This window comes from Hetaerina americana, unplaced genomic scaffold (assembly GCF_022747635.1).
Source record: "Hetaerina americana unplaced genomic scaffold, ioHetAmer1.1.p SCAF_40, whole genome shotgun sequence".
Classification (NCBI taxonomy): Eukaryota; Metazoa; Arthropoda; class Insecta; order Odonata; family Calopterygidae; genus Hetaerina; species Hetaerina americana.
In genome coordinates, this window is record NW_027286986.1 from 3,408,512 (window position 1) to 3,430,903 (window position 22,392).

General features: G+C 35.8%; 1 protein-coding gene across 4 annotated transcripts in view; it reads right to left on the bottom strand.

Moving 5' to 3' along the window:
- Nucleotides 1-22,392, bottom strand: part of Nf1 (neurofibromin 1) — a 139,368-nt gene that overhangs the window by 54,799 nt on the left and 62,177 nt on the right. For 3 of the 4 annotated variants that reach the window (XM_071591043.1, XM_071591042.1, XM_071591041.1), the window contains exons 24-39: nt 20,928-21,139; nt 20,490-20,746; nt 20,254-20,346; nt 19,972-20,105; nt 16,646-16,820; nt 13,575-13,814; nt 13,352-13,396; nt 12,955-13,146; nt 12,635-12,757; nt 9,610-9,748; nt 9,251-9,415; nt 8,583-8,822; nt 4,943-5,123; nt 3,925-4,108; nt 2,382-2,514; nt 3-164 (exon numbers count right to left, since the gene is read on the bottom strand). In XM_071591043.1, the coding sequence (XP_071447144.1) occupies nt 3-164; nt 2,382-2,514; nt 3,925-4,108; nt 4,943-5,123; nt 8,583-8,822; nt 9,251-9,415; nt 9,610-9,748; nt 12,635-12,757; nt 12,955-13,146; nt 13,352-13,396; nt 13,575-13,814; nt 16,646-16,820; nt 19,972-20,105; nt 20,254-20,346; nt 20,490-20,746; nt 20,928-21,139 (2,675 nt within the window). The remainder of the gene's footprint in view (nt 1-2; nt 165-2,381; nt 2,515-3,924; nt 4,109-4,942; nt 5,124-8,582; nt 8,823-9,250; nt 9,416-9,609; nt 9,749-12,634; nt 12,758-12,954; nt 13,147-13,351; nt 13,397-13,574; nt 13,815-16,645; nt 16,821-19,971; nt 20,106-20,253; nt 20,347-20,489; nt 20,747-20,927; nt 21,140-22,392) is intronic. The other variant, XM_071591045.1, reaches the window with a different exon arrangement.

Sequence of the window (22,392 nt, forward strand, 5' to 3'; positions counted from 1 at the left end):
ACCCTACAAAGTCGACCAATGACTTTCTTTGCCACAAGTTGCACATTGGCGGAGGCAAGAGCAACAGCAGTGTCGGCCATGATCTCTGCCTGAGGAGAACCCAACCCCCCAAGGACTGATCTTTTAATGAAGCTATCCAAAACCATGTCTATCAGCTCTGGCACCTTCAAATAAACCCAAATACCAAATTAGTTACACACTGAGGATGGCCAAAACATACAACACATATCAGAATTTCTTTCTAAAATATATCAAAAACTACAATTAATTTTAGCCCCTCCAAAAGATCATATGTACTGATTTCACCAGCCTGATAATATTGGTAGAAAACTGCCTTAATACAGGAAAAATATACATATAGTACATTGATAAAACTCCATGCCGAAATGCTATTACCTTAACAATGCTCTTTAATGAAACTTATGTTGAGGCAAACTGAATAAAAGGTTGTAAATTTCAACACCAAGATAATTGTTGATGAATACCGTCTTTCATGCATTGAAAGGGGAACGATAATAAAAACTAAAAATTTTAAATAAACAGTGTGGAAAAATGCATAAATCAAAAGTGAATTCATCCACCAAAGCAGCTTGATATCTCCATGCCAAAGTCAAAGAGATGGCCACACTGATGTAGATCAAAGTCATTTTCAGTCAGTGGCATCTCTTGAACAGACACAAAAGAAGTTTCAGTCAGATAGGACCATTACTCGGCATTTAAAATTTTCCTCGTTTAAAAATGATTTGAATTGAGCAAGTTGAGTGATTTCCAAAAATGGATGAAAAATTATTTTGTGTTCGTTGATCAAAAACTTTTTTATGAAAGGCAAATCATCTCAAAAGACATCATAAGTGAATGGATATATAATATTTCCCTTTAACATTTGGATATGGGAATGCAATCTGCAATGCTACGATTACTCATAGTTGACCTCAAAGGAAATTGTTTGGAATGTTTGTCGCTTTTTCAGGTAAAGACACAGGACTTGAGGCATCATTCGCTGTTGACCAAACATGGATGCATCTCTATGCACCGGAAATAAAAGAACCGTCCAACCAATGGGTTGCCGGCTAGTCTGCACCGAAGAGAGTAAAGACCTTTGGCTGGATTTGTCATAGAGATTGTTTTTGGTGAGTCGCAAGGAAAAATCATCTGTGACTATTTTGAAATGGGTCAAACCATTGCAGGTGCATACAATGCATCATTATGATTCTGTTTAAAAACTGAGCTGCCAGAAAAATGTCCATATTGGTCCACGAAAAAAGTCCTTTTCCATCAGCTCACTCCTCTGCTATTAAGGGGTAACAATTGCAACTTGTTCCCATGCCCCCTATCTTCCAGATTAGACTCCCTTAGACTAGCACCTCTTCACCAATATGAAGAGATGGCTGGTAAGAAGGCGATTGCCTGAGGAACCAATGCAAAATGAGGAAATGATCGTGAAAACAATGTTTTTTCCAAAAACATGGAACAATTGCATTATTTAAATGAAATGTGTTAACCTATAGCATACTATTTCAAAAAATAAAAATGTTTTACCCCAAAAAATTAAGTAGCTTTCATTTTTGCACAGACTTTTCCAACCAATATTATTTAGTACATTCACTAAAAGAAGATCCATCAAACATTACAATTTGCCCAAGATTGATAATAAGACTATTTCACCACTCTTAATTCATTCATATTAAAGGTGTACATTTTAGTGCTTAGGATGCTCTATGACTATTTATAATCTAAACTCATACTTTCAATTTTCTAGCATAAAAAACAAGCATTGCTAACTCAAGCAGAGCAGATATCAAATGGATTCTAGCACGATAAATAGCAAATGAATCAATTCCAAGATTCTTTGGAAGATAATTTTGAACACGATAACTGCTCAATTATGAACCATAAATGTACAATGTATCATTTTAAAAGCGAAAGTATTTTATTAAGGCTGTGCATAAGGCACAATGTTATTAATCCTTGCGAATCTAGTCAAATAAAGAAAAAATTGGCACGTTATATCACAGACCCTTGATAAGTATTTTCAATAGCTCATTAGAAGAAAATTGGCCACAGTACATTACTTCATCATTGGCTGGAATAAGTCACACATGCCTAGATAAATATTACGACTAATCAACGGCATATGAACTTGCTTCACTTTAATTTATTTTCATCCACTTATGACACAAATACTTTTCACAGATTAATTTGTTGATGTTTGTATGTTTGTGTCCTTATATGTTGCTGTTATACGTGTCACTATAAATTGGCAATCCTGCTGTATGTGCACAATTTTTACTAAATAAATAAATAAGAATAAAATTAAGTATTCTAGGAAACTCGATTAGACTGAATGAGAAAATGAATGGCTGTGATGAAGATTTTGATACCTGTCCAATGCTTCCCCATATTTTTGCTTGGATTGAGGGATACATTTCCACCTCTTCAATTGTGAGCGTTATGAGTTTATCCAAAATGAGGGCAACCTTCTGCCTTTTGGTGTCATCAGAATGCTTGCAAAACCTAAAATAAAGACATGAAATCATTGGTAAAATGATAAAATACGTGGAATTGTGCCATTTTGAATAAAGTTAAAACAAAACTACACATGAAAAATGTGTTCATGCGGAGTTACAAAGTTTTGTAGCAACATTATTCATTATGATAAAATAGCAATGCATTCACTGACTGATCCCAGCAATGTTAACATTATAATCTTCTCCTTCCTGTGTTAACATTTTAAAATGTTAAAACCTGACAAATAGAGGGTGGACTCTTAGCAATATACAATAATATTCAATATAAAATGAATTCTACCCTCATATACCAAACCAGCTCATCAAAAACTGGGTTAAAGACCAAACTACATCATGAAAAGATTAGGGGCTTTTGAGATGTGGGCATGGAGAAGAATTAAAAACATAGTTGATAGAGATGTGAAGACTAACAGCAAAGTTTTAAAAATGGTGGAGGATGAGAGGAAGGTGCAAGGTGAAATCCAAGGAAGGCAGAATAAGTAGGTGAGAGAAATATTAATCTGCCACAGTTTGTTAAAGGTCAAAATAGAAGGGAGAATGCTAGTTAAACAGAGTAAAGGTATGAAGAGAGGGGGGACCTTTTAGATATCATTAAGTCATTTGGTCGCATTGGATATTTTCAGGATTATTACTCTTCAAAGAAGAGACTGCAATTTTCTGATTGTTCTTAATGTCCTATAGTTACACAATGATTCTCTTTCTGCTTATCTCACTTACTGACCTTGCAGTCAAACGCTCTCTCCTTGACATTTTTCCAGACCAACTGGATCTAATGTAATCATTAAGTTAATTTGAACCATATGCTTGAAGGTATTATTTTCTCCTTCACACAAAAAACAAAACGTAATCCCGTAATTTTCCCCTTCTAGGACCACAATATAACTTTTCCAGGAGCAAAAATGGCTCTTACAACATTGGCTTCTGCGCAAATAGTGGAGTAATGGCCAACCAAGCCTCATATAACATAAAGACGACACAAATTTTGATGGCTGGATGTTTTTCATTTGAGTGATAGCTGGGAGAATGATCACTGCACTTTGAAAGCAATAAGATACAGTTCCCCAAAGCAAAGATTTCCCAATTTAAAGCATAATTATGCAATTTAACAACAACATTTCATAGCCAAACTACAATTTTCTATACTGACATTGGCATTCCTCCATACACCAGTAAATATTTGGAACAAACTAAAGAGGAACTCCCAATTTTTTTTAAATCAAGTAAAACTAGTTGAAATTATGAGAAAATATAAAAAGAATGGCATATTACTCGTACAGACCATTTCCTCATTTTTTATCATCCATTATTTATTTAATAGTCATCCTCAAGGTTTTCAAGGTGTGAACTAATACAACCAGCTACATGACATATTTGTGCCAAAAGCTTAGGAACTTACCTAACTAGGTTTGCTAACCAAGGGGTCATATACTCGAGGCAGAGATGTTTCAGCTCAATATTGGATCTCCTGAACCCCTGTATGCACTCTTCTAAGAACTCCAGAGTGAGATGAGGCTCGTTGTGGGCTAGCTTTTCACTCACCGATTTGATGAAGATGGTATTATTGGATGGAATGCAGAGGCCTTTAAGATAGAGATATTCCAACTATAAACATTAAACAAGCAATGACAAATAAACCTGCCCACACATCATACTCTGAATGAGACAACTTTTTAATTAAGTGATAAGATATAACCAACAGAAACACCCTCTAGACAGTGGGTTCCACATAAAACTTACATTACAGAGATGCAAACGTATGTACAAAATATACATAATCTTGTTGTTGTTCAAAATATAAAAATAAATAAAGGAGGCATTATCATAACTTAGAACATTAGATAACACCTCCAGGGTGAAGCAAAATTGGTTTGTCACAGTTTCCCAATACACTACTCCAGAACGTCTCAAAATTACAAACATGCATTCCCAGAATTGTTTAGTGGGTGTTCAAATTACAGGGATCAACCGAGTTGGCTAGATAGGTGAGCGGCCTGTTATTTCCCAGGAAGATCTGGTCGCTGAAAAATCACACATCTTGGTTGAAGTAAATGGTGCCCATAGAGATGACACAGATTCAAACCTGGGTCCTCTGGTCAGTAGCCTTATGCCCTACTCACTGAACTACCATGACTCAAACATTAAATAAGATGGACGACGGTGGAATGGGAGGGATTGTACTCGATAATTGTAACATGTTGACAAAAAAGCCATTGAAGATAAGTAACATTCAACAAGGGTAATTCAATCAAAATGAAGATTAGCCGATTTATCTAATATAAAAACTTGCTGTAAATAAGAAGTTGTCCTCTAGAAAATCTTCCTATGAGTGGGTTAGCATGCTTGTTTCAAGGTTAAACCATAACAAATAGCTCAATTTAAAAAACCGTTTGACTATACTATAAATGATAACTCACCAGAAGTTTCGAGAAGTTGCCCCTCAATCTTGAGATCAAACGTTGCAGTCAATGCGCAGAGTTGATTGTAGGCAGCTGTCCTGAGGTTAGGATCCGAGGAACCCAAGTTAAGCAGAGCCATATTGAGCAGAGTGCCAGGAACATCCTTGGGCCTAATTTTCTGATGGACCGTGACAGAATCCTGGCAAAAACACCAACACACATTGGGTCTAATTTCTTGAAAACTTAAACAATGGTCAATTATATAAACAGCATGGGAAGACTTGAGGGATGATAAATAAATCTCCCCTTTCCTCCCAATTACACAAAAAATCTTGAGCAACAGAAAAAATAAACATTCACCCATTATAATTCTAATGCTGCTGCATAATTTTACAAACATATTTTCCATAGGTGCACATTGCACCTTACACCCAATGACTCGACTCCATGGATTTCCTTTTCAAGAGTTCTCCAAATTAAATCTCTTAATTCTCTCCAAATTTATAATATCAATTTGTAAGAGACACTACTTGACCACTCGGAAAAAAGTTGACAACAGAGTCAAATAAATCAAGAGACACCTAGCAGCCAATTTATATGTAATTAGCATACTATTGAATTTATTTCATTTATTAGGTAAACTACCAGTTAAGGCAAGTTTTTTTTTGGATGGACACGGCTACTAATTTAATATTTTATGACTCCTAACAAAACACAAATTCCATCATCCTACTCTATATCAGGTCCCTCTTCGTACCTTCTTCCTCCCTTCATCCCGTCCAACATCCCTATCCTGTTCCTTCCCTTTCCTCTTTTGCCCAACATTCTACCCTCTATCACAGTCTTCAGCATTCCACTGCCGGTCAATACTCACTTCATCCACTTTTCCTGCCTCCATAGGATTTATCCCAACAAACCCCTCTCTTCGCCCACCATACCAAGTACTTCCTCATTTGTTTTCTTCTCTATCCATTTCATCTTCTTCATTCTTCTTCGCACCCACTTTTCAAAAGCCTCCAACCAACGTCTATCCTCCTGCTTCAACGACCACGTTTCCACACCGTACATAGCTACGCTCCATTTCAAAGTTTTTACGAGTCTTTTCTTAATATCCTTACTCAACGTCCCTGTCATCAACTCCCTCCTCCTTGTGAAAGCCTCTTTGCCTAGCGCAATTCTTCTCCTTATGTCCCTACTACTTTGAGCATATCAGTCCGAAACACTACCAAGATACGTAAACTGTTCTAACTGCTCTAGTTTCTGCCCTCCTATTTTAATGTTTAGCTTAGCCTTTTTCTTTCTAGAAAATCGCATAACCTTTGTTTTATTAATATTGATTTTCATCCCATACCTGTCGCACTGAATTTCCAATTCACTCAGCAATGCTTGCAGCCCCTTGGCTGACTGACAAACTAAAGCTTGGTCATCAGCAACTCTAACTGATTTTATGAATTCCCCGCCCACTTTCATTCCTACTTCCAGTTCTTCCCATGCCTCTTTAATCATTTCCTCTACATACAGGTTGATCAGCAATGGTGATAATGGGCAACCCTTCCGTACACCTCTTCCTAGCACTGCCCATCCGGACTCCCCGTTCCGTACCCACACCTGAGCAGTCTGAGACATGTAAAGGTTGCGGATTAGCCTCCTTTCCCTCCAATCTATTCCTATTTTCTGCAATATACTCATTAGTTTTTCCCAATTGACTCTATCAAATGCTTTTTCAAAATCTACGAAACAGGCAAATACCTCCTGGTTGTGTTCTATATTCCTCTCGATTAATAATCTCATTACTGCAATGGCATCACCTGTACCTTTCCCCTTCCTAAACCCAAACTGATCATCCCCTAAGTAATCATTTGCCCTACTCTCAATACTTTGTTTATTATCCTGAGAACAACTTTAGCTGCATGTGATATCAAACTTATTGTCCTGTAGTCCTCACATGATGTAGCCTTTACCTTTTTCAGAATAGGAACTATAACTGATCTCACAAAGTCTTTCGGCTAGATTCCTTCCTCATAGATACTACGAAATAGCCCATATAGCCTCTTCCTCCCACATTTTCCCAAACATTTCAGTAGTTCCGCAGGAATGTTATCCATCCCCATGGCCTTATTTAGCTTCATCTCCCTTATTGCCCTTTCTATCTCATCATCGAGTATGCCTGGACCTAAGCTATCTTTCTATACTTCATGTTCCTTTTCTACGTCTAACTTTATTGGTCTAAGTTCTTTACTATACAGTTCTTCAATATACTCCTTCCATCTCTCTTGGAATTTTCCTGCGTCAACTATTACCTTACCCGCCTTATCTCTAACTGCTATCGTTGATCTCCCTTTCTTACTTCCCGATAAAGATTTAACTTTGCTGTACAGCGCACCGATTTCACCCTTCCTCTGACAACTTTCCATATCCTCGCACTGCGTCTTCCACAATTCTTCTTTTACTTTATTTATTGCCCACCTCAATTTATTGTTTAACTCTTTGTACTTCATTTTGCCTGATTCTGTATTTATATTCTTCCATTTTCGCCGCTCATCCATCTTTGTAATCATCTCATCCGTGATCCATGGTTTCCTAGTCCTTTTCACGTTAACAGTTCCAATAGTGTCTTTTGCGGCTTTCAATAACCTTTTCTTGATACTTTTCCATTTGTCTTCGATAGTACTTAGCTCTTTAACCATCCTCCATGATTTCCTCTACCGCCTGTTGGCTTTCCTTCCTTTTTAATCCATTTAATGCTTCTACATTCCATTTTCTAACGCCGCCGCCGCCCCTGCCTTATCTTTTTGAAACGGACGCTACATTTCATAACCACTAAGTTGTGGTCAGAGTCCGCATCCGCTCCCGGGAAGCTGTGCGAATTTATCACACTGTTCCTAAACCTTTGTCTAACCAGGATATAATCTAGCTGATACCTTTGTGGGTCACCTGCGTCTTTTTTGGTGTCTAAACCAAGTGTTGATGATGGCTAGCCCCTGTCTCCTGCAGAACTCAACTGCTTCCTCCCCGCGGTCATTCCTCGTGCCTAAACCGTAGTCCCCCACCTCGTCCCCATCTCTCCCTTCGCCTACCGTCGCATTCCAATCCCCCATCACTATCAAATGTTTCCCTGCAGCAACACACGCGATTATGTTCTCTAACTGATCGTATATCCTATCGACCTCTTCCTCTGTATGGTTGCTCAGTGGCATGTATACCTGAATATTAACCAAGTTCGCCGGTTCTGCTTTTATCTCTATTAGTAATAATTTATCCGTTACCTGCTCTACGTTGACTACGCTTCTTCTTACCTCTTCATTTAATACTATGGCAACTCCTCATTGGCTCTCGTCCCCGCCGCTGTATATTATTCTATAATTATCACTCCAGTAATCCCTGCTATTCTTCCATCTCACCTCGCATAGACCTAAAATATCTATTTTTCCCCTTTCCATCTCTCACTTAACATTCTCCAATTTCCCTGTCCTCATCATTGTCCTAACATTCTACTTCCTATTCTAACTAATTTGGTCTTCTTCTCCTGCATCTTCTGTCCTGCTGCTGACGGTTTTCCCATAACCCCATATTTAATTAATTAATAAAACCCAATGATATTAATAATATAACTGAAAATATCAAACTAAAAATCTTGTAACAAATAATCTGTACTTACTGGCTGAGAGAGCTCCCACCGGTTTCGAATGTGGATGACAGCTTGAACAATGCTGTCACAATCATTATGTATGAATGAAAGAGGTCCAGCTTCATTAGCAATTGTCAATGTAAACTGATTGTCATCAACAAGACAAACCTCTTCAATCTCAGAAGCATAGTAAACATCATTCAGTAGGACAGGATGAGACAAAACTTTAGTTTTTTCTGCAGATGTAATTTGTATTGCTGTAGGACCAACCTAATACATGAAGAAAACGCATGCTTGGCATGAAAAACTAATCTTGTAATGTACTAATCTTTTCATATCATGATTTCAAAAAATATGCTTTAGACACTTAACTAACCTTTGAAACAGGAAAACTTGAAAAAAATATTAATGTAAAAGTAAGCACTCCATACCAATACCTTTTCTAAAGTAAACTTAAAAGTTGCTTTGGTCCAAAGCATTTCCCAAATTTTGTCTGGTGCAGGTATTGCTGGCCAAATTCTGAAACTATGACTTGAACAAAGGACACTGAAAGCCTAGGCAGCCAGACTTCTTTTGCAATTTTTTACAAAATGGAATCATTGACAACTTTGTAAAATAATTATATGGCCATTTTACCTACACACAACCCACCAGTAAATGCTCTATGATAGATCAGTACTTCAAAACTACTTTCTCACCTTGATGGCTACTTTTGTATCTTTATGGGAAAGTTTTAAAGCATTATTGAAAACTTTGAGATCTTCATCCAATGACAAGGTAGCACCAGGTAATTTCTGCTGATCAGAATCAATAAAGTCATTCAGCCTCGTCGGTGCCTCAATGAAGATCAATTTACGATTTCCCTAAAAGACATTTAAAAAACTGCATTAATTGGATACCTTGTTAGAAGTGATTATATTATTTAAGAGTCACTTTCAAATGAAAGTACCATTAGACAAATTACAAGAAAAGAAGTTTACATATTCAATAATCACTATGCAATGTCCTTCAAATTCATAATTTCTACAAAAGCTGAGTTAAAATGAGCTGAATTTACCTTTAGAGGAGCCAAAATCCGATCATGATATTTGGTATACTCCCTCACCCAAGAATTGCAGTTATATATGTACGCCGCATGTATATTTTCATAGGCCACCTCGGGCAGGACAACAAACCACTTTTGCAAAAACTCCGTTCTGCACAAGAGAGATACAACTTATGAGGTGACAGAAATCGTCGAAATACATGTGGAGGCGTGAACAGTAGCATTCCACTAGAATCTCCACCATGTAAAACATATATATATATATATATTGAAATTTATGAATGAAACTGATGTATCTACAATACAATCTTCGCCAAAGATGTGGGTAAATTTAAAGATTTATTTGATAATACCATTTATGAGAGTTGAACACATGTATAATATCTCATTTGCAAAAAGTATAGATGATGTTCATATAATCAAATAAGTACAAATTAGAAAATTGATGCATGAAACATCACATATAAAAACTTCAATCTTCAAATTAATAGGCTCCTGCAAAGCTGCATCCCTCACCATATCACTCCATAAACGAAGAGCAATTGAATCTCTTTTCCTCTGTGAGAAAGAGCAACTGCTAATAGAGAGACATACTTTTGTTGGAAGCTAATAGCACAAAAGGTAATAAGGTATCTATGTGCTTTGGTCTCTCTCCATCTATCAAAGCAAGTCTACTAATTCCACTTAATATTTCTCAACAATCACTCACTTTAAGCAGCTCTGTTAAGTACCAGTAAAACAAGTTCAAAAATCAAATTCAATTTTCAATTCAGATGTTTGCCGCAAAAAAAGAATCCACACCTCTTGATATGTCAAATTACTGTATATTGGTTTCTCTCACAGCTTTATCAATAGCGCCAAAATAGGTAGTGTCATGTCTCAATTTTACAATGCTACATGGGCTCAGGCTAACTAAGATAACTGAACAATTAGATAATGGGGAAGGGGTATATACCAGCATAAATTATAATAAAAGATACTTCCATGTCTTGCCACTGTATAACATATATTTTTAATTAAACAACTTTGAAAATGACATTTTCATTAACAAAATATTTGTCTTTTTGCTAACTTGGTTCTCACGTCGAATATTTCCTTCTGAACTACAACTTCCTTTCCTGGGCTGAACTGAAGTGCACCACAAAAGCAATTTATACACCACATACAGAAAAATAAATGGGTAAATCTAGTTAGGAGAACAGGAAATATTAGCAAACTGGGAAATGAATAATTGGGAGTCTACTGCATGCCTAAGTATCTAATTAGCCACTGCAGGGTCCAAACATGTAATTTTTACCCATTAAAAATGATAGTTGGAAATGGGGACAACTGTTAACTTTTCTAATATTTTTAGTACATGAGTTCTTTCCTGTATTTTCCTCTTTGCTGACAGCTTATAAAGGTATCACTCATTAAATATTGTATTATTATAAAGGACGGCTGTCCAATACAGAGTGGTGATAACGTTTTTATTCCAATAATTTACCGTGCCCAATTTTAATTTTATCATATAGTTACCTCAATGTGCAATGCACACATTGTGCAAGTTTCATTGATTTGACACCTGTATTGCACCAGTAGCAGCCATTAAAAATTGTAACACTTTCAGTTAGCTGGAAAATCCTGAGGATGAAAAACTCATTCCCTTGAAGTGTTTCAACACATTGGAGAACAGGAAAAAGTCACATGGGGCTTTGTCCGAACTAAAGCAAGGATGAGGAACACACTTTAATTTGATTTTCATGAAAGAATCACAATTTTGCGGTGGATTTTGCAAATCCCACCACACACAAGCGGTTCTCAAGGGTAATTTCTCCATTAACAATTTGTAGATACCCAAGGAAATATTAAATATTTCTGAGAGAGCTTTTAACAGTAATCGATGACCTTCTCCCACAGTACCAGCAGTGGAGTTAATGTTTATCTACAAAGGAGCAGTGACTAGGGCTCTGGATTCACCTTCCTTTTAGAAACTGATTGCCTCGTCTCTTTGATCACTTGGAACCATTTTCTTGTTGTTTTTTATGGAAATAGCATCCTCTCCACAAGCCCCCCTTAGCATTAAATAGGCCTCGGCCAAATATTTCTTCAGGTGAAAGTAAAATTTTATTGCAGCTCTGCAAGTTACCTCCATTATTGCCATATGAGAATTGAACATGTTTCAACTAGCAACAACTGGCATTGATACAATTCTGGAGTTAAATCAATGGTTGTACCACATATACATCATATGTTATAAGCCCAAAATATAACATAAAATTACATTTTTGAAAACTAAATCATTTGCATAAAACTTTTATGATTACTCTTTCTCCAACAGCCCTCATATATTTGCAGAATGCCTTTAATTGTCCACTTTCCACTACCCCCACGACCACCAATGAGTTATTTGCTATTATGTTTCCCAGGAGCTTAACTACCCAAAACTTTATGATGAATAAAATTGTTAATGTGTACAGTGAATTATAGCAACAGTATAGTTAAATATCAAACAAAATGTCCATAAATGCACTACACCTGTTCATATTTCATCAAATTCATTTGAAGATTGTTCAATGCTTCCACTATATACACAACTTTTGGTATCCATTACTAAAAAGGAAAGAAAGACTCTTACTTTTCCACAGATTTAAATTATTTAAATCTGTGGAAAAGTACGAGTTTTTCTTTCCTTTTTAGTAATGGATATTAAATACTTCCACTAAGTGAAGCCTGAAACAATAGAATACAACTTTTGGTGTTCCTAATGTATTAAAATTCACTTAGAAGCTAGGATGAAAAAACAAAAAGAAAGAACCTTTTGATTTCACACATAGAATTTTATTTCCATGCAGAGTGCAATTAAATCGCATGTAAAATCTAATTTTATTTTTTTTAACTCTGAAGTAATTTAACGAGTTAATCTGCAAACACTTCATTTAGAATGAAGAAAGTAATCCTGAGGCACACACCCCACCCTTACAGATGGAAAAAAAATCTTGTAAATACGGTATTGCATTCCTATGGATAACTAAGGCATGGTTCAGCTTGACCTCACCTGAATCTGTTGTCTGAGCAGGTATGAGTGAAGTCCACTACTAACTCAAATGGTGAGTGGCAGAATGGCTTCAAAGTTAAAATAACATGATATATAAGAAGATCCCCATTGGTCTCTCCAATCCTATTTTTAAAGGAGTAAAAACATTATTGGAGACAATAAGGAATATAGTATTAATGTCCCAGCAATAGAAGAAAATCACTTATCAATTTTTAAAATTTCAATTTAAATTTTAAATGTTACACACACCCTTCTCATGCTTGGAAGGAAATAATTATTCACATTTCATTTATAGCAGCAAAACAGCAAGCAGCACTCACTTGTATCTCCTGGCAATGTAATAAAACACGGGGAATCCAGCCTTTGAAGTACCCGCTTGATAAAAAATATTCAGAGACTTGATAGATTTAAATTCTTCTTTCTCGTGCATATTGTGCTTTGACATAATTTCTTCAAATTTTGTACTTGTCATGTCCATACTACTCCACCTAGTGTATGAGGAGAAGAGAAGACTAAACGTTAATTGTGCAGTATTTCTGTTCTCTCGAATGGGAGCTATGCACAATATGTGGGTTGTCTACACACTTATAAACATGAGCCATAAAAATTAACAAGCTTCAAGCCTTGAGAAACGATAAAAATTTCACATTCAGATGAAAATTTGTAAGCATACCAGACATCTACATAACATGTTAGGGAAAAAGGAAAATTGTTTACACATTATTAAGGAGGCATGTGTCTGATCTTGTACCGCAGGAATAGCTGGAAAAAAAAGACATTATATTATAATAAAAATTTTGAAACTGACATTTTTAATTCAAGAGTTCTTTTTTTTTCTATTTTGTTAGGCAACTTAAAATGAGAAGCACTTGAAAGTTAAACATTTATGAGTCATCTAGAGTGGAAGTAAAGGTTTAAGGAAACAGAAAATGTCACTCACTGTGAATCAACGGGTTTGTGCTCAGGAGGACCCAGGTAAGCAAGCAGAGTGGCCATTTTATCAAAGGGACGTCTCCCAACTGCTTTGTGGTCTCTGCTGCTAGAGAGATAATCTCCAATTCGCTCTTGATGGCTCCACAAAAGTCTATGCAATGCAAGGACATTGGCATCACTTATGAATGACATGGAATGACTAGTTTGCTCCACCGTTTCACAATCTGAAGCAATTTGAATAAAGAACCTGGAAAAATAAAAACATACAGCTATTAAACAATGCCACTTGGATATTACGCTCTACCATCTCAACCATTGTTTATATTTTACCTTCATTAATTGTATTAGGTCAATTTAAACAAATGAAAACTTTGCCATATGCTGAGCAAATGATAATTACTTTTACAACCATAGTAACCAAATCATTTATTTTGTCCAAGGATTTGTTGAACAAATATAGCATACCTCAAAGGAAATTACAGTTTCAAATTATAGTCGCAGACATTCAATGTATTATGGGCAAAGGGTAGTTTTTCAGGAGCAAGTCACTCTTTCCTGGATAATACAAAGTACATACTAGTTACAAAAAAATGAGTGCTTCAAGTGTAACAAAATTTGCATCAATCTGTATTTTAACACAAATTCCTCAACACTTGCACTTAAGCTAGAGATGAAATTTTCATGGAATGCACCTGTTTATTGGATGGCTGCAGAAAAAATTGAAAACCCAGGAAAGTGGTTCAGTTTTAAAAACCACAAGCAATTATATTTTTCAATGAAAAATAGTTGATAAATAAAACTTTTCCATGCAGAAATATTTTCTTTCGTTCATTTTGATAAAGTTATTAACTGATGGTGATGCAACTAGAGCCAAAAATAGGTATAGATTTCAGCTTTCTTATTATGTTGAGGTTAAAAAGCATCTGGCTAAAAAAAAACTGAACAAGCCCATTTTGAACCTGAATTTTTGATGATTTTATCTAGATTTTCCATTTTGCATCAATTTCCAATGTTCATTTAAGTATTTACTGTGATGTATTTGCCCATAATTTAATGGGAAAGGCAAGCTTCAAATGGGTATTTTTTTGCTCCTATGCCCCTTTTTATATAGTTAGAAGTGAAATCATAGTATACAGTCATGACATATTAAATCTTTAAATGTTAGCAGTAAACGCAGCTATTTTTGACCCATTCTAGAAAACCAATAAATACATTTATTCATATCCATTATTGAAATAGAAAGAAAGACTCGTACTTTTCCACAGATTTTATTATACGGCACGACGCGTTTCACCGACTTGCGGCATCATCAGGTACGTCGGTGAAAGTATTAGTCGGTGAAACGCGTCGTGCCGTATAATAAAATCTGTGGAAAAGTACGAGTCTTTCTTTCTATTTCAATAATGGATATCAATTACTTCCACGAAGTGAAGCCTGAAACAATAGAATACATTTATTCATGTTCTGTACGTATTCTCATTAATTTATCGCTGATCCTCCCAACTGCACGCTTAAAACAGATTTACCGTTCATTTATAACAATATCAGGCCCATTGCGTACGGCCCCAAACTGCTTTCTCTGATATCCTCGAGTGTACCATCTCAAACTACCCGAAACCACTCCCCCTCATCTATTCCCCCTTCGTCCCTCAATTATTACTCACCATACGCTCGCTTCCTCTTCTCTCTCCTCCTAAATCCACTTCCTCACAGCACTGATCCTGTTTCTTTATCATTGAACACCTTTACCACCCAAGCCGTACTTTAATTTATCCAAAAGTAATTAAAACCATCTATTTTAACATTTGCTCCTCACATTTTGTTGCCAGTGCTCTTGTTGTGATGTTTGCACGTAAGTCTCTTATTTTATGTTTTGTGATATTTGCCATAATGAACTGGCAATATTGATTTCGTGAATAGTTTTGAAAAATAAATTAACAAATAGTAGATATCCCTTTAAATGCTACCATGCTCTTGACAATGGAAATAAACTTAGAAGTTTAAAATGCTGAAGAACCATTTCAATGAAGGATGAGTTGCATAAAGAAAATTTTATATTGTGTATGACTGATATTTAGAAGACTCTGACTAATAATTCTCTAAGTAGACAAACACTGAGTGAGCTCAACATATTGAAGCTATGGCTACAAGGATTTGAATGTGAACTTTTGAGCTATTTATGTCATTAAATTATTGAGTTGTTATCCAATAAACAAAGTAACAAGTGCTTTTATCTGAAAAATCTAATTGAAGTTACAAATTCATGTAAAGCCACATAACTTCATCACAACCCTGTAAGTCTCACTGGAAGCATCTTTGCAGGAATCATATTCCTTGATTTTACAAAAAAGACAAACTTATTGTCTTAGCATGCACGTGAATAAAAATGGTCACATAAATTCAGTAAATTTTTATGCCATTGCACACTTTTATTTTGGATATTTGGATCACTTAGGATCTGTTTGTTTCATTGAAATCTTGGGGCCACTTTTTAATCCATCTACCAGGACTCAATTGACTTGAAACTTCACACACCCACTTATTCCTAATGAGCACTAAGTTAGGATATTATTGGCTAATGGAATGAGCAAAAAAGTTCCCGTATAATTTTTAGTCATGCACACAAGAGAACATTTTGGCTGCTGTCAAAAAATATATTGTCTACTCTTTGGTGTGATTTCAAATGAATGTTTTAAAAACAATACTGTACCGAGAAAGAGCAAGAAATCAAATGAGACATTACTGCTATTGCTTAAATTAGGGGGGAATTTAATTTAAAAGCACAGTTAAAACAAAGTTTTGGGAAGTAATACCAGTAAGCTTCAGTTATTAAACTACACTAATTATGCTGCAATTGTCTCTCAATCAATATGAAACTAACACCTCTGCAAAACAGACAATGGTGATTGAACAAAAAAATATCTATTATTAATAAGTTTTCATAGAGATACTAAGAAGGAAAGGAAGATAAAATAAGAAATAATATGCAAGACTTAATATTTGGTAGGAAATGAAACCCACATAAAATAATTTACTCAAGTTTAAAATGAAAAGCAAAATTTGAAAAATAATTATTACCTCCGACCGGTCTCAAAGTTAGATCTCAGGAAATCATTAAATGGAAGCATGTGTTGCTCTTTGCTGAACTCCACGTGATTAGCAATGTTTTGCAAAATTTTGGACATCAGCATCAGGCCTCTCTTCACTGGAGGTGGTGCTTGCTTGCTAACTATTCCCATTTCCAGGGGGGACACTGCAACGATAGTGTTAAAGACATACATTCCAGGAGTGGGGTCACAAATGGAGAAAATGTATCATAAAAATAATACAATGAAGCATATGCGATTGGAACAATTAACACTGCAATAGGTTTTGAATGGCCGAGCTATTGATGACTAGGATCATATAAGAAGCCTAAAACTAAAATAACAATAGAATGGGTTATCCAGAAAAGTAGCACATTCCACTCCACAATAAGTTTCTAATGAAATAAACATGACTCATCACAGTAATTACAGCGATGACAGCTTTCAATTCCGTGTTCCTAGTCGATGACATTACATGATTACATGTGTGTTTTCAGGTATTCTTGAGAGAATACCTTATTCACGTGACACTGCACTGTTATTGATGTGAACTAAATACCACAAGATAGCAAAAGAATATCCATGCTCAACAAGGGACTTGAATTAAAAACCTTGGTGTTTACCAATGAGTGCATCATGCCTGCCAGCACCCCCAGACTCCCCTAAGCTTGGTGCATGACTGCAGAGTCGGTTTCAATGTTACCTTCCCCTATCACTATGGGGAAATGACATTTTACAATTGGATGGATGGAGCAGTCAATATTAACCATTTATATGAAACTGCATGCAATTATTACACATAAAATGACTATTTGGGGTTAGTTTAATTGAAGGTATGCACAAGAGCAACCCTCTCATAACCCTCCTGCCTCGGCCACCGAAATTCCTCATGCCAAACCATTCAAAAATCTGTGAGTAATATAACTGAGAAAGCATTAAGATGTTCACATCAGGTAAATTTTGGACTCATGAATTAGCTATTGAAGAAATCTGGAAATTTCTCTCTTAGCTTAAGAAATAGATCATCTGAGGAAGATCTGTTTTGGGTTTTTAAAAATAAAATAAATGAGAGACTATAATCGAAGGTGGAAAAAAGTTTTATGAGCTGCAACTCACATGAAATCCAACTATTATATTCCCAGGAATTGCATTTGTCTTGAATGAACATGCAAGGACTGTCCCAAAAGTAGTCTGATTTATTTCTTCCTAGATAGACGGATGGATTGACGGTGGTTTCTCTGGCTTGGCTTGAGGGAGGGGAGCCTCAGGAAAGGCTGGATGCCAGTGGCAGTTGGCTCCAGCATGAACTGGTTATTGGAACAGTTCTAAGCCATCAAATTTTGCATGAAACTGGGCAAAACCAGGAAAGAGACTCATGACATGCTTAAGGCAGCTTATGGTAATAATGCAATGGGTAGTTCAGGTGTTTTTGAGAGCCACAAGTTGTTTCGGGAGGGTAGAGAAGATGTTAAAGACCCCAAACAGTCAGGACGCCCTTCGACCTCAAAAAGTGACGAAAATCTTTCAAGAGTGAAGGCTTTTTAGAACAGGGATCACAGATTAAGTGTTCGCATAGTTTCTGATGAACTTGGCATTCCTAAAAGTGATGTGCATCGACTTGTGACTGAAAACATGGGCATGAGGAAGGTGTGTGCAAAGTTGGTGCCATGAGTGCTCTCGGACTTACTTATGGGCATAGATCTGCCAAGGGCTTGTCGACCGCATGAGTTAGGATGCAATTTTTTTAGAAAATGCTCCACCAAACTTCTTCCTCTACTCCCACCTCAAAACCCTGCTGAAAGGACGTCACCACAGCTTGGTGGAAGCATTACAACAGGCCGTGACGAGGAAGCTTAGCAGCATTCCAGGCACCACCTTCCAGAAGGCACACGAGGCGTGGAAAACCCGCTGGCAGTGGTGTGTGGGGACGGACAAGGGTGCTACTTCGAAGACTTTTGAGTGAATGTATCAATTCTGATAATAAAATTTTTTGTAATCAACTCAGTCAGTCCTACTACTTTTGGGACATACCATGTAAATACCATTAAACTTTGACATAATTTTTTAAAAAAATACAAGTTTGATATCCCTTGGCTTTCTTAATTCTTAAATTTTGATCAAAAAAATCAAAAGTTATAATATAATTTTTTTCTTTAAAAATTTTTGTACTGTCAATAATTTTCTATTATTATTTCTCTTGCATTCACTAGCACTGAGATTCCTATATTCTCCTTTAACGCGAGAAAATGTGTAATTTTACTATGCCACAAATAAGTCACCATCTATGCTGGATTATTTTAACCAGCATCATGAGAAGACAATGAATCCTTATCAGGGATCCTAAAATGGCCAAAAAATCAAAAACAAAATTAATGTTTTCATCAGTGAAAAAACTCAAATTAATCAAGATGAAGGAAAAAGGAATTTGATCACATTTGTTTCTTCACTTTGACTTCACTTGCTTTTTTTTAACGATTTCGATTTGTATTAATTGAATCAGTTTGTATCAATACCATATTTTCTGTATATTTTGGTATTCCATACTTCGTGATGCATCCATTAGCACGGATGATTGATATTTTATTCTACTTATTTTATCAACAACAAATCTAATTTATTTAAAAATAATCAAAATAATAACAAGAATTTAAACTGTGTAATTTTTTTAAAAGTAAGAGTTTAAATTATATTCTTATTTTTTCACAAATTTCATGAAAACATAAGATTTGAGTGCCTAAAATGTAAGTAAAATATTATTTTGATATTTCTACTATTATTTATAAATGGAGGCATGGTAATCCAGTTAGAAATAACCAATGAGAGCTAACACAAGCATCTCAGAACAGTTTCAGTGAACCATATAGAGTTGTTTCCAATTTTCCCAGTCATAGTTTCATCAAGTAACTCATTTCAGTTACACCTATTTATTATCATGTTAAAGACTTAAAACATGCATTCAACCACGGAGGACAAATAAATTAAAAGTGAAAATTGAAGCCAAGTTATAATTTGTTCCATCCTAATGGGTATTTCTGGCTTTGATGAGAAAAGAACTTAGAGGATAGATCAGAGTGTAAAAATAATAAAGATTAATATTGATAAAATATGTTGTCTCTGACATAACTTTATGGAATTTACATGACATGTTGAAATGAAATCATTGACTTTGAAATTCCACACACTTCGACGTTGAACGTCTTCGTCATATTTTAACATTGTCATCTCATTTTGAATAAAGCGTGTGGAATAACAAAGTCAATGATTTCATTTCATTTCAATTAATATTGATGCTTACACAAAATGAAAAATCTCCCTTACCTATAGCTGGGTTGATGAAACGCAAGAAAATTACCGTCCCCACAGCTCCAATGTTACTCTGGGGTATTTGAGGGAATCTCTTGCTCAGAACTTGGTACAAACAGTGGCACATACTCCGTAACTGGGGCGGAAACCTATGCAGAGCATGCAAGAGAATATTTGATGCAAAACATACCATTTATGAGACTACCAAATACATATTAGCAAACACTCAAGACTTTCAGTAGAAACCACTCAATGACTTAGCACTGAAATGCGTAACTGCAGTGCATAACCACTCACTTTTCTGCGGACGATATTATTGCGTCAAAAACTTTTTGTGTAAGCGCCATTAGGTTCCTCCTGTTTTCTTCAATCTCATCACCTGTATCCAACCTACATTGAAGCATTTGGGGCAAATGAATTATTTTGTCACTAACAGGTTTCATGACGAATGCGGAATATAAAATTATAAATAAACGTGATTAAATTTCACTCTGATGACTACGTAGGAAAACCATATAAAAATTCAAACTTACCGAGCAGGATCAACCTCAAAACTCTGATTAGGTTCATCCAACAAAGGCCTAATTAAAGGTTCAAGAAGATTCTGCAAATAACTAGCGCCATAAATTTTGAAACAGAAAGCCATGATTTTACTTCCAAGCGAGTTTCCCCTAAACAAAGTTTGCATACAGTCAGAAACTTCTACTTCTCTGTAGAACATGTTCCACAGCAATGGTGATAACAGATGCTTGGCATCAAATAATGTAACAAATACCCTGGCCAGTTCATCCTACAATAAATCAAGGATAAAACAGAGGGTAAAATTTTAACGCAAAAATTAAACCCTTAATGTAAAATAGCATTTAATACATGCATTCAACCCAAATTGTTTGTAACTACATACAAAATACATTTACATATAACATGAGTTCTACAGAAGTCTCAGATTTCTATGAAAATTAGAACTTTACCATTTGAGATGTTGTCACGACATTTGCTAGTGCCATTGCAATTGGTAACTCTCCTTTATCGCTGATCATGGTCACCAACTGTACCAATTGTTCAAACCGATCGGCAAGAACAGTTTCTGCCAAGGTGTCAAATTCAGTCCCTTGCTGAAGGATTTTGGTGAGCACTTCCATAAAGGCAGCCCGTGTTTGTAAATCCTGATTATACCCCAGATCTGGAAGGAATGTAACCAAAGTTAATCACTTTTATGAATTCAATCATTTGTTACAGATGTATTTCGACTAGCTAGACTAAATATGTAATACAAAAAATTCTTAACTCAAGATAATTTGTTGTCTCAGGCATAAGTTGATGGAATTTTCACAACATATTAAAATGAAGGAAATAACTTCCTAAGTCCACACACACTTTATTTAAAACAATGACCTAGGTTTCGACGTCGGTCATCATAATCAGGCAGTTCTTACAACAGACAACTTTGTATATAAACCTTCAGAGTGGGGGTGGGGTGTGGTCAAGAGTGGGAGGGGGAGGGAGGGTGGAGGGGTTAAAAGGTCAAAATGTCGGATGTAAATGGGAGGGAAAGGAAAGGGAAGGGCAGCCTGCGGTGTCACTCACTGGCTGCTAATGGCGCTTTGTTGGGAGGGGGGGATACCCCTTGTGGGGAGCACTGGACGTGAAAGAGTGGTAGATCTAGGGAGGGAGAGTGGGAGGGATACCATTTGCAAATGCTGTTACAACACTCAATAATCAAATTAAATACATTCACAACCTTGAATATATAAAAGATCCTATTGCCAGATGGCGATGAATTCTCTATCTAGGGAATATTTCTTAAAAGTAATAAAGAAGTTACTGGGGGAAAAAATTAAATTTGTCTTTTACAATAATTCATGCCCTAAGAACCTGATCTCACACGCTAAAGACAATTTTAAGTGCATATTATATCCACTGGGTCGCAATGAAAGAAAACATTTTGGGACAAAAGGACCATATCATACAATTATGACTGCATACAATAGTCTACCAAGAGAGATAAAATTGACAAAAGAACATAATTTACTAAAAAAGTTGGATTGTATGTAAATTCACTTTCGACAATGATTTGTCAAGAAGATGCAATTGTTCCAAAGGAGATATTCTGCAAAAAAGGAAAAAGTAGAAGAATACAAAATGACAAATAGACTAATGATGGCCTAACAAAAACACACAGATGGGGCAGGTCTGAGTCTTATAACTGTTTTGATTGTGCTTACACACAAATTTAAGAGCCAGGGTGTGAATCACAACAATAACCTATCATAAATGCCCAATACCCTATTGTAATAACTTTCTGAAACTTGTTATCTAGTTTTTGACTTGTGTACCTCCTCGTATTATTATATATCCTGAATGTGACATATACATTTCTGTACATTGAATATAAAATCAAACATGAAAATATGTAACTAATTTGGGTAAATTTCA